General features: G+C 37.2%; 1 protein-coding gene across 3 annotated transcripts in view; it reads right to left on the bottom strand.

Moving 5' to 3' along the window:
• The window catches only part of adcy2a (adenylate cyclase 2a), a 61,741-nt gene that overhangs the window by 4,893 nt on the left and 43,316 nt on the right, over positions 1-13,532 (bottom strand). For all 3 annotated transcript variants that reach the window (XM_041988909.1, XM_041988908.1, XM_041988910.1), the window contains 16 exons: positions 13,128-13,286; positions 12,835-12,967; positions 12,568-12,741; positions 12,428-12,471; positions 12,180-12,260; positions 12,032-12,101; positions 11,725-11,822; positions 11,457-11,541; positions 9,028-9,165; positions 7,839-7,961; positions 7,523-7,707; positions 5,273-5,357; positions 1,973-2,131; positions 1,318-1,464; positions 932-1,042; positions 733-847 (listed from right to left, as the gene is read on the bottom strand). In XM_041988909.1, coding sequence (XP_041844843.1) covers positions 733-847; positions 932-1,042; positions 1,318-1,464; positions 1,973-2,131; positions 5,273-5,357; positions 7,523-7,707; positions 7,839-7,961; positions 9,028-9,165; positions 11,457-11,541; positions 11,725-11,822; positions 12,032-12,101; positions 12,180-12,260; positions 12,428-12,471; positions 12,568-12,741; positions 12,835-12,967; positions 13,128-13,286 — 1,907 coding nt within the window. The remainder of the gene's footprint in view (positions 1-732; positions 848-931; positions 1,043-1,317; positions 1,465-1,972; positions 2,132-5,272; positions 5,358-7,522; positions 7,708-7,838; positions 7,962-9,027; positions 9,166-11,456; positions 11,542-11,724; positions 11,823-12,031; positions 12,102-12,179; positions 12,261-12,427; positions 12,472-12,567; positions 12,742-12,834; positions 12,968-13,127; positions 13,287-13,532) is intronic.

Genomic DNA, 13,532 nt, shown 5'->3' with positions numbered 1-13,532 from the left:
ATTGTTGGACACTGATGAGCAGCAACCCATCTTTGCTGGAAAAGATTTGCCCCTAAGTGGATGTTCCTTTTATGCTCAATCCCAGCACCTTTACCCATCACTAATAATTCTGCTGATAGTAGAATCTTCCAGACTAGTTTTACAGGACTTATGTCTTTTTTTGCCCTTTTATAAATTTTCCTGTCAGCACATTTTATACTGCTTTATATTTTTCAAATCCATCCATCCATCCATCCATTTTTTTTCCTTGTGTCTGTTAATTTAAGGCTGTAGAAATAACAAATTATAGATTTGGGATTTTGGAAAACCTAAAATACATTTTGTTGTTTGGAAAATGTCATTACTTCTCAGGGAATAATGTTTGTATATCCCAGCATAACAAATGATATAAAGCTGATTTCTTTACAGAAAAGTTGTTTGCAACAACATTTTAACAAGGACTGCAACTGTCACCAATTAACAGATACTGTTGCAGTTTTATGTGTTTTTTATATTGTTATGTTACTTATCTGTGTTGATTATGTTGCTGTTGCTGCTCAATTCTTTAATATTTACAGCCCAATCTTTTTTTTTTCTGTGACCCTATATATGTTAAGGTCGAAAACTGAACTCTCAAGTAAAAAAACTTTTATAAGAAATGACAATAGTTTAGAAAAGTAAGTTTCTATAGTATTCAATATACAGTTTATTAATTATTTGCTCTTTAATGTGCAGCTTTTCCATGTAACTCACCGACTCTGAGTTTGAAGTCATTAAAGGAGTGTTTGTTGATAACATCCAACTTCCCTACCAAGGCGAAAGCAAACTCTATCATAGTTCCTATGTGCATGTACTGTCTGTCATGTTCCTGCAAGAGAAAAAGAAAAAAGAATCACAAATGTACATTATTTATTGACAGTCACACGTAGACTGAGGAGAAATCTGTGCCGACCTGTGATGTATATTCAGGCCCAGGTGATGCATTAAGCCCAGTAGCAGCCATATAAGTGCTGCCAATTGTCTTGATCTTCTCCACTCCACTGAATTTAGGTTTGGAAAGCAACTACACAAAGATAAAAAAAAGACAAAAAACATGATGCATCCAGCAATTAAAACCAGTAAGTCATCATGAATATTAATATTGTGCATCAATAACAACTCTTAAAGCAAAAACTGCTTTTAATATTCTAACACTAGGAGAGGTCATAGTCTGCATGAAATACAACATCCAGTATCATGCTGCTAGAGCAGCTGTGGAGCCTACTGAAAAGTTATGGTATAACATTCCTGGTGCAAGTGCAAGATGTTGTGATTGATGTACTTCTGAAGATTATTCACCTCATCAAAGTCAGCAATGATTTCGTTGAGTAGCCTGAGGCACTCTAATCCCTCCTTGTTTACATCAGATTCAGTGTAGAACTCTTTAAAGTCGGGGATAGAGGCGAACATGACACACACCAGGTCATAGGACTGGTGGTACAGATCCTGGATGAGAAAAAGCAGAAGACAAAATGCAGATATTAGCTTGGACAACTTCAAAACAACGTTACAAAATGGACATGCTGGTTACAAGTCTGATCTGGAGGAGTTTCCTCTGTATACTGAGGCTTATTAAAAAAAAAACATTTGAAGGTACTTTTCAGGACTACACAGGCACAGACAAATAGAAAGCCACACCAAGCCACATCCAAATAACACTGGCTATATTACCAATTAGATCCGTTTCTTGGATCCTGTTGAAGAGCAGCCACTATCATTTGGTGACTCAGTGTTTGAAGTTTACACTGTTTACACTGACATGACCTCCAGAAACCTCATTACTAAAACCTCCCTCTGGACCTAACATGTGACTTCACAACTGGCAGTTAAAAATTACTCATACTATGACAGAACTGAAAGTCATTAACCACATGCATGAGTCGCACAAGAAAGCATTTTTCCCTTGTCTCTTAATATACAAAAGTAAAGTTTAAATAAAATAACAAATGCCTACCTCATTTTTCCAGTTGCGAGCTAAGAAGTGTTCTGCAACATGAGCAGGCAGGACATTTTCCAGCAAAACCCGGTTGAGGTTCTCCATGGTTTCAATCTCCTCACACTCCCTCTTAAACTTGTTCTTCCAGAGAAAGTCCAACCTACAGTAATATTCATTCTGTTACAAGAGGACACAGAGGTGAAGAGACTGAAGGTACAGCTGTACAGCTTGCTTCCATCAAGTTACAGAGAAAAACAGAAATAAGGACACCGCCAAAACAGAAAAAGATAAACCAGCTACAGTCACACAGAGGAAACACAGTCATCAAGAGTTTCCACATGTTAGAAAAGACAGACGCAGTAATGATTTGGATGATTCGATTACTTCACAGTATTAGCAAGACTTTCTGAACCGCAGTGTTTACAATGAACATACAATGAATGAAAGTACAATGCTTCAGGATGGTGACATTTTCTGGGGGAAATGATGTGGGTACACCTGATAACATGACATTTGATTTTCTTCCACACGTGAAGCGCTCAAATCTCAGCTTCTCCATGATGACAGCTCTGTCTAATCCTGAGCTCAGTTGATTATTGTCATGCTCCAACCAAGGAAAAACATGTTTGCGGTATGAAAGAAAACACAAAATAATGCAGAGTACGTGATAAGCTCAGACACTGCAAGTATAACTTGCAGTACAACTAATTTTTATGGCCAGCAAAAGAGTGAGGGGGTGGTTCAAGGATAGGAGTTCGTTTTGGGTTGATTATTTCACCACTTGTTGCATGAATTTGGGTAGAAATAGGCCTGAAGCATTCTTATAAACTTTACAGTTTCAAAAATGCAACAGCACGCTCTATAGCATCATTCCAGCATGAAGCTGAAAAAATCTATATCATTGAATGGTGACTACATTTGAAGTCATGGTTGGCTGGTGAAAATAGTTTTGTTTCCACACTGAAAAACTTTGTGCAGCAGCTATTCTCCAGCAGGGCTCAGGGGAACAGGTACATCCCATTTATGAAGTTCTAATACTAAACAGCAACATTATTCTGCTCACGTCTTCCACATTGAAAAACTGTTGGGACTACATCCTAAATTCAAATATAAAATATGCAAATGACACAAAGTAACTCACTGTATTTATCTGCTGCATGTGATGCTCAGCTTAAGGTTGAATATATATAAAGATGTACCACAATGTTCAAACCTGGAACTGTTCTGAAGTACAGAGGCATTAGTGCAGCATGGAGTAAAAATGCACATAAATTCCCAGAATGACCTGTCTTTGTCATGGCAAGTGAATCTCAGAGGCTGTTCAGATTATCATGCATTAGCATGTATCCTGGGTGAAGTATGTGAGTTCACACCTGGCATTAATAAGCATCCTAACCTGGGTTTTGAGCAACAGCTTTCAACTGGAACTCACTTACCTGCTCTATATGCAAAATAGCATGCGGCTGACATAACAATCAGGTGCCAGCTGAGCATCAAAAAGATGCAGAGATGTTCCTTTTAAATCACAAATGCAAAGCTCTACTAAGCAATCGTGGTTCTAATCTTTAGTTGTGTGCTCACATAACTGCAACTACACAACATACACCAGACATCTGATCCATGGGAAGAGCAGGCTGTTTGAAGATGAAGTAAAAGACTATAAAATGATTGTCAAAATACAACAATATGGCTGCAGGTATGCAAAAGAGGAATGCTACAGAAAGTGTGAATTTAATTTATTATGTTGCTAACTCTTTGCTTTATGTTGTGACGACTCTTTTACATGTTTTTACTGGATGCTAAATACATAAATGTAGTTTGGATCTCATAAAGTTAAATGAACCAAGGGAAAGAATTACTAAAATTGTTTTCAGTTTAGTTAAAATGCCAGCCATCAGTACAGATTTAGTGTCTGCCTTTAAATGGTCTAATTTAGATTTCTGGGTCATGATAGGAATGGGGAATCAGTGAAATGAGGCGCTTTTCACACATAATTTAATCTGAAACTTTGAACATAAACTGTTCCTACGCAGGTTGTGTGTTTTTACCATTTACCTTGGTGAGGGCCAGGTTAAAAGACAGCTAGAACGCATTCAGTTGTGAATAACAAAATGATGCTCAGCTTGGCTCTCTATGTTAATGGTGAGGCCTGTTAGAAGGCAGACTGGAACTTGGATACTGCTTTCACAGCTGCTTTGTTCACTGTCTGCAGATACATATACTGTGTATAAAGACAAGCAGGTTCTTTACGAAGCTAAAATTAGTTTTTTCAAAATGCTATTCTTACTTTAAGGAATGGCTGGCAAAATGCATAACCATCTGTACCTAGTGCAGAAATTTATTTTCAAAAAGATTTAACCTCATGAGTCCTAGAGTCCTAATACAAGGACATCACATATTTGCACTATAATACTAAATTCTGTGTAACTGGAACCTGTTGAACACTAAAACTTAAGCATTTTTGTTTTTCAATTTGAAATTATATTTATACCTACATATATATATAATAAAATATGTATAAGAATAAAAATATGTACAGTCATATATAACTATATTTATTGGATCCTACTAACCCAAAATAGCTAGAATAAATCTCTAAAACAAGACAAAACTAAAACTTGGGTCTCAGGAGGTTAATCAGGATGCTAAATCAGATACTCTAAAATATTAGTATCTGAACAACGTCAGCATGGCACAACGTCTCCCAGAGATCCTCCCAGTTTTAACTGAGGTGGATGCCTTAGAAAATTACTGCTTTTGAGTTAAAATTTCTAAAAATAAAATACTTGGTAGAAGGATGACGGGACAGATCAGTCCTGTCTGTCATGAAGAAAGCTGCTGTTTATTTTCTTTTTTTTCTCTGAAAAATTTCGGAGGAACAGGATATGCAAAGAGACGTAAACCTGCAGTATCAAAAGTGCAGTTCTATCCGCATTCACATCAAACATTTAAAGCTGTCAAGGCACACATAAAAGTCCAGGACCCAACTGGCCCATGTGAAATGCTTGTGGAGCTGCTTCAGGCACAGCCAGGAGCTACATCATATAATTCTGAGCTGTCTTCATGCATGGAAGAGCATTTCAGGTTAAAGAGACAAGAGGATTAAAGAAAAATGTATTTTTAAAAAAATTAAGCTCTGCTTCACACAATATTGCCATTGCTGTCCACAGTCCTATCACAGGGTAGAAAAAATGTAGTGATGATGGTGATGTAATGAGCACAGAGCTGGAAACTACTCTTGTTTACGAGCAGTGGAGGTGAAATATGGGGCAGAATACAGCAGATAATATCATTCAAGCTTTTACAGTGACAACTTACCTGTCTGGCAAGCACAAGCAGGGTGATGAAAAAGATAAAGAGGGAGATAGAGCCCATAGTCTTGAGGTCTTTGAGAACTCCTGGTCTTGAGGGGGAAAGGGAAAAGAAAATGAATTTGAAAGATAAAAGATAAACGCAGTGAGGCAGACAAAGAATGGCAAAACAGATAACATGACAAAAGAAGGGCTGAAGAATTAAAAGAGAAAGGTAGGATAAAGAACATTAATTAAAAATTCAGATCACACTCAGTGCTGACACATGTTACACGAATGGTTAGCAGACCATTTTACTGCAAGCTGTCATTCAGAGCAGACTGTCACTTTTGCTTTGCTGTGACGAGAGCTTGTCTACTATTTGAATTCCAGTGGTCGATCTTTCCTGTCACGGTGCATTCAAAACAAACATTTCTCAAAAAGTAACAACAAAAACGAGGATTTTGATCCACAGGGATTCAGCACTGAAACAGAGTTAAGGCTCCACTTTTCCTGCTATATTAACCTTTAAACAGGGCTTCTGTGCAGGGGGCTATTGGATAACTAATGCTGCTGCTGCTCTTAAAAATGTGAGTATTGTACTGCACATGTTCAAGCAAACACACTTCACACACTCAAAAGTCCAGAACATTTTGAATGAAAGCTGGTGTCAAGAAAAAAAAATCATATAAAATGCACCAATTATGAGCATTTTTTCTTAATAGCCAAGAAACAACCCTCCCTAATGAAGCTCTGTGCATGTGATAAAACTCAAACAGGACCGTTGCATCCTAATTTAAGCAAGTGCATTTTGCATATTAATGGACTCTTCGTCTTATCTAGGGCAGAGCTCAGCAAAAAAACAAGAAAAACAGCCTGCCACTTCCAAACTCGCCTGGCCCGTCTAATCAATTCTCTACACAGTGCAAATGGTAAAGGCTGAAGACTGACTGTGGGCTGACGTGTAAATAAATTGCACACAGACAAAAAAATAAACTTTTTTTTTTTGTGTGTGTGTTTTGTTTTGTTTTTTTTATTCTGCCCCCTGTTGGACAAGTTAATAGTTATTGAAGTTTTCTTTTTTTTTTTTCATTTAAAGGAGCAGCTTTTTGATTTATCGGCCTTACCTATGACCCATTTTACAAAACAAGTGATCAAAGTTGTGTAACATTTCATCTAAAACGTTTGATTTAGATGTTGGACTTCCAGCTATGAATCAGGTAATTGCAACATCCTCCAGTACAGCCACAAAGGACGATGCTGTCATTTCCAAGAACATCTTCCATTATTTTATATTCGGCAAAGCAACAAGATTTGCTCATGTATAAAAGTTTCTCTAGAATAAAACAGCTCATGTTCACATATAAAAGTTAAGCTATGCCGTATAGGAGTATAATTATCTTTAATATGTTAGAGATGAAAGCAGTAAATCCGTATTTTGGTTGTTGCAGTAACAGCATGTAGCATCTCATTAGATATCACCCTGACATTAGGGATGCCAGGTTTTGCACGCTGATGTTACAACTCTGAGGATTCAGGCAATCACATCGTTAGCTAAGAGGATTTAAACCGCATTTAATAAGAAGAAGGAAAATATATTAATCATTTTTAGTTGGCTCAAGACAAAAGTTCACTTGTTAGTCATTGAGCTAAATTTAATATGCTTCTGGCATTCTGTATATTAAGATAAATAAAGCAGTAGACACACTTTCCAAGCTGACTGTGTGAACAAACTTCATATGTCAACCTTAACTCAACAAACTCTCCCGAGGACGACTTCTCATCAACCATATGTCACCACTTGGCTTCACGTCTTCACATGGCCTGCATGTGTAACACATCTATGGGCAAGACTTCTCAAAATAACTTGTTTCCTTCCTAATTAGTTCAGTATGCTGTTGATCCTCATTAAGCCAATTTCCTGTGAGAGTTGATATATGAAGTGAATTGAGTAAGTGGAGGACACATTGGATGTGGATGAATAACTGTGGCCCGTGCCGATCATATTCCTTGGAATTAATTCTTTGGACAGACCTCAAACTAGTTGACAAACCAGCTGCTGTATTTAAGCGAAATTTGCCACAGAGACTGAAGGGGCCTCTTACTACCTGTTCAAGATTTACTGTTCTTTCCAAGTGCTTGATCAATACTAATCTTTAACTGGCCCCTCTAAATGAACACTATAAAGCAGTATATGCTATTACTGTGACCACTGAGGCTTGGGTCACAAAACAAAAATGACTTATGACCGTGCAAGCTTGAGAGTCCTTTAACTTACCTGTCCAGGCTCTCAGTCCTGTAAAGAAATCTGCTATATTCATCCAGCAAAGGAGCGTGTGTTTGCAGAATAATGACATTGTAGACCACGACTGCTGTCAGCATAATGATCATCTTCAGCTCGTAGTTTATCCTCAGGAATACTGAGCAAGAGATCAGGCCCAGGATGCAACTGTAAATTAAATACTGGGAAGACAAAGAGGTGAAAGGCATCATGGATAATTAATTCTTACAAAGCTTACAAAAATAAAGAAAACAAAAAGATAATAAAGCCTACATAAATAATCCCGATAGTGATAGTGTTAGTCTTTACTTACAGGAAGATAGAAATTGTTTTTGCCAGTGAATGTATGTATGTGTTGCCCATTTGGGTAAAGCAGAGTTTCATTAGATGAGTTGTAAACAAGAACTGGGGGAACCTCATTGTCTTCCAGAAAGAACTGAAAGAAAAAAAACACATTTAAATATATTCTTGGTTTGCCTCATTTTTTTTCAGTGTGCAACAAAATCTTCACATTTCAGTTCAGTGTAGAAAACGACTCAGTCACAAATAAAAACCCCACATTTTTCTGTTTGCTTTGCTCATCAGTATGTGAAAAGATTAACCTGCCTGCATTACACTTGTAGGGGAAAATAAAATCTTGTTAGATCAGAGGCCAGTAGTGACAACCATTCAATAAGATCCATTAAAGTGAACCTGCAGGATAGGATGAGGATTGGCTGCCCTGCTAAGCAAAGCCAAGATAATTTGGTCCATCCGCCCAGAGCAACTGACCCACGTCAGACTAAAAACACGATTATAATCTCTGGAATCGATTTGTGTGAAGGTCTAAACCAGGGTCCTGACACCATCCTTTATCACACAGACTCCTTTCAAGCCTCAGGCTACTGTTCCACCTTTATCCGAGCCTTTATGTATTTGTCTTTTCTCTCTACAGAAATAAACCTTAGTCAGATAAATGTGAAAAATAATGGGGACGAGCCAAATAATAATAAAAATGTTATATATGGTGTTTTCTTATCCGCACAAGCAAGTGATATTGGCAGGACTGGACAATTCAGGGAGGTTCATGCCAGTGAGAACAATGCGATGATGGTTATTTTGTGGAACTTATTATTTTGTGAAATGTTCAATGTGCTCGAGGCTTGGTACACAAAAGAATTTCAATCAAACTAATCCATGCCACTAACCATTATGATTTAGGCACATGTACAACAGTGGTATTGCTTTTATTATTCTTTATAGGAAAATAAATAGCTGTAGGACCGGTAGACATATATCTGATTATTATGATTTGCATAAACCTTAATCACCAATAGTTTCTATTGATTTACGTACTATTCAACTTATATTCTTTCTGTGTAAGAACATTTAGCATTCCTTCCCACTATAATTAAGCTGCAGTTACAAGTAAGAGTTGTGTTTGAAGGAATTTGATACTTCATTCCCAAAGTCTCCTTGGTGTTACACTTCCCTCAGTGTGGTAGCTGAACATAAAAGCTTACCATGTTGAAGACTGCCATTATAAGTATTAGAGCTGTGGTTGTCATGGTGAGAGTGATGCGGGGCCATGGCTTGTTGGCGATAATAACTGATGACCTCAGCAGCCACATCCAAGAAGTAGATGCACTTTTACTGCAGTGCTGCAGAGACACACAAATACAACAATACATGAATCTGATTATAGAGCAGGATTTGGGATCTGAGACAGAAAAGGTCTTGGAGGCATCACACACATAGGAGGCAGAGAGAAACAGCATACGTCAGCTCATAAAGACCTGAAGCAACATTTGAGTGCACCTGAATATGTGCAGAGGGCACCTCAGGTATTCAGAGGTTGAAATAAGTACTTTGCATATTTACATGTGATTTATCAGAACTATTGACAAAAGCAAGCATTTAATAATATGTGCAATCAAACCTCACAAGCTCACATACTGAAGCACTTACGACTAATTAACTTCTAATAGTCTGTCAAATATAAAGTTTAAGAGCACCCTAATTTATGGAAAGAATGCTCTTTTCGAACTAATACATGTTGCATTAAAGTACAAAATATAAGGAAGAAAATCCTTAATACACGTGACTCTATAATTTCATAAGATTTTTGTATATAATTAAAGCTGTTCTGTGGTTATTAAAATTTAAATACAACAACAGTTTAATTTGGAACTTATCTCAAAAACATTGTATAGGTAATCAAATAACTACCTTTCTATTTTTGCTTCCCAAAGGCAATGTTAGCATGTTTTTAAGAGCAGCATACACAGCGCTCCTCATTTTCAAGCTTGGCCTGTACATCATAGACATTGCAGTTTTAATATGTCCTCGTGCTGATTATTGAGATTGAGATTTTATGCAAGTAAGAAATATTCCTGAGCTTCAACAAGCATTAGCCATTTACAGTCAATGACTTTGTATCTTCAAGCACTTCAAATATTTAAATATCTTAGCGTGATCACATCAACAGATTGGTGAAGCCATTAATGCAACACATCTGATGTTTAAAAGGGGCTTTAAATACACACGTTTGCAGACTCTTGAGGTGTAAATAAGATAAAATTTAATTCTGGACGACAATACATGTATGAAAAAGGAAAGTGTTAACTCCAGGTTACGTCTGTATTATTATACAGAGTTACTCAAATAGGCTTTCATAAGTGTTCCACAAAAAAACTAAATTAAAAAACAATGATACCCGACAACATGAGCTACATCAGAGACCCTACAATGCTTGACAATCTTGACAAACGGCAGCTGGAGTATAACAAGGCTCATCAAACCATCAATGCTGTATCATGCACTTTATTTTTGGGTCTCAGGAAACATGAATGTCAACTTCTCCCAGTGAGGATGTCTAAGAGAAATACAAGCAAATGTGAGGACAGAAGTGTTGTATCAGCCAAATAAGAAGAGCTTCATATTAAGTGCCAGATAAAGAGGTCCTGCACTGACCAAAGTTTTGATGAAGGATTTCTGCATTCTATAAACCAGTGTTTCCATGTTCACACCTCCTCCAGAAGCACCATCTACCTTCACTTCTTAGAGAACAGTAAACAATTTTCAGAAGGAAAGTTTGTGTTCCTAATAAAAAGCACTCCTGCAGTCAGGTTTTAATTATTGAGATCTCTTCTGAGACAGGTATGACTGCAGTGGAAATATTCACAGAAACCAGTGGCTTGTTCTCTTTTGGAGCAGTTCCATTGTTAGGACTATTTTAATACATTACATCAGGAAACCACCATCACGCTGGAGCAGCACTGTATCTGACAAAAACAAAGCTGCCACAAACAGAAATATATGGCTCAGATTACAGCACACACACAACAAAAATCATTTTCTCTTAAAAGGATGTCATTATCCTACAATATCTTTACATACCAGTAGATTTCTGTTGCTATATTTATGTTTAAAATATCACAAACATATATTTATATATTTTAATCTTTAATATTAAAGTAAATATTATAAAAATAATAATTTCATATTAAAATAATGACATGTCAAAGATGAAAATTAAACCCTGGAATCACAAGGTGACAACAAACAAATTATCCTTCTTAAAAAATGCTACGCATCAACTTACAACGTGCATTTTTATGTTGCCTGGAAATCATTAAAGAATAATTGTGTCCTGAAACATGAACTGAAATGCTGATGCAAGCAGGACCTCTGACCTTCTCTATGGACCCATTTTCATCTCAAGGCCACACCTAAGTGCCACTTGTAATAACCCAAGAGTCACTTTACGGGCAGTTAATTGACAAAAGAGACACTTGAATAATTTATAAGTCTGACAAACAACATCAGCCAGAACACTGAAGACAAAAGACCTTGATTAAAGATGGGACATCTCTAGATTCAATTTAAAAGAGCCCTGTAGACAAAAGGCACAACTGTTTACACTGCGTTAATATACACAAAGACTACTCACCAGGATGTGTCCAACAAAACATATGAAGAGGATCAAGGACAGGATTAGAAAGGCCATCCCAAAGGATATACCTAAAACAGCTGTCCTGCAAAGAAAAAAACAAAAACAAAACAACATTAGTTCCTTGACTTTAATTCCATTTGTATTTGCAAATAAATCATTACTGCAGTGAATTAAAAAAACATGCTCATCTATTATACAGTATATGTCCTGATATACATGTTGGGCATGCAGTGTATGTCCAACACAGATTAACATGGTCACTTACTTCGGTAGGACCAGAATCTGGACAATAAAAATGCAGAAGAAGATCAAACAGGCGCAGGTGACGTAGTATTTAAAGGCTGGCAAGGTTGTTGCTCGGTACTAAAAAAGACAGAAAGTAAGGCTTCAACAAAAGGCGTTGGCAACAGAGCACTCTGACATTACACACCTCTCTGATATTCACCTCACTGGGGTAGGTGAAATGTTGGCAAAACAAGATATAAGGTGAATATATCCCATAATATATTCAGTAATTCTCCTCTGTCAACCAAAGGAGTCAATGACCCCACTTTACCTGAAGAGCTTCTTACCTCTTTTTCTAGTGATCTGTTGTGAAAAAACAGCGATATTCTCTGAATGTCCTCAGATTTGAGCCACTGTCTGGAAGCGAAAAGATGCTGTTTTAGAAACATACACAGTATTAACACGCACAATATGTTATTGCAAAATTAAATTTACTTTTGTGAAGTTATCCCATCAAATGTTCTGATCATCCTCTCGTTGAATTCCTCTTCAAACCTTTTCTTCTGGGACTTTGTCCTTTAACCAGTAACAAAAAGTAGAGATAAAATATCAGTAATACAGTATTAGTCACAGACTTTAAGGCCTTTAGGAAAACTCTAGTCTTGCAAGTCTCCATACTGTAAAAGGATAAGGATAATCCTGTCAAAGAATATTTTGCTGAAGCAGCAAAATGGGCAGCTTGCCTTTCTGATCTTCTCTGGAAGTGATATTGCCCCATCGGCACATCCTAAAAACAGAGCAGGATGAGAGAGATGGATTAGTAGCTCCAAATGAGCCTTGTATCACATAAATGATACCATGTCTATATAAAATAAATGCACACAGCAGTGCTGATCTTCCCGTCATTAGTCATGCTGTCTCTGTGGTGCAGGTTGGCAAAGGGCTTGGCTGCTCCCCATGACTCCAGGTAGCGGGTCATCCTGACTGAAGCTCTCATCTTTGCACCGTCAAGAGTGTGTCTGGGTCTGTAATGATGCTGTGGGCTTCGTCGATCTATCTGAACAAATTATGGAAATAATGTCATCTTTGGCTGTAGTATTTTCTTCACTGTTGAGTATTCTTTTCGTACAATGTCAGATCTGAACAATACCTTTGGGTTGATAACCAGATAAGTAATGACACCATGTTCCTTCAGGTAAGGATCTCTCTCTTGCCCATCACCATCCTCCACCTTATAGGCACCATTCAGGTGTTCCAGTGTCACTGAGGTGATATGGACACGCCTGGCAATGAACATGAATGTCAGTTCATGTACCTCTATGAATATCATCAATTCAGGATATTCTTTAGCAACGATAGTCCATAATTAAACAGACAAAAAAAAAAAAAAAAAGTGCATAAAACAGCTTTATAATACAATGTAAGTGATTCTGTTTCACTTACCCTGGTACACCTCCTGCCTCCATATGATTGGCCAGTGTAACATCATGTGACCAAACATCATACTGCCATTTTTGAAGTCCAATAACACCACACAGGACATTCCCAGAATGCACACCGACACGCATGTTGATGTCAACCCCAGTGGCATCTCGCACTTTCCTGTCATGCATCAACACAGGTATTTGTTAAAGGAAATCATCACTAGTAAGATTTATTCTGTCAGAAAACAAAACTAACTTTCCATCCTTATTATGTGTGCAGAGAACTAAACCACTAATGAGAGAAATGGAAACCCAGCATTATCATTTTTCTAAGCCCTAAACCTTTTGCAGTAAATCAAATGGCCGAATCCTTGTTTTAAATTTGCAGTTATCACATTATTACATTTATCAGATCATGTTTATA

The sequence above is a fragment of the Melanotaenia boesemani genome, chromosome 6 (genome assembly GCF_017639745.1).
Source record: "Melanotaenia boesemani isolate fMelBoe1 chromosome 6, fMelBoe1.pri, whole genome shotgun sequence".
NCBI lineage: Eukaryota > Metazoa > Chordata > Actinopteri > Atheriniformes > Melanotaeniidae > Melanotaenia > Melanotaenia boesemani.
The sequence above is the reverse complement of the archived record's forward strand: the minus strand, read 5'-3'. Positions and strand labels throughout refer to the sequence as shown.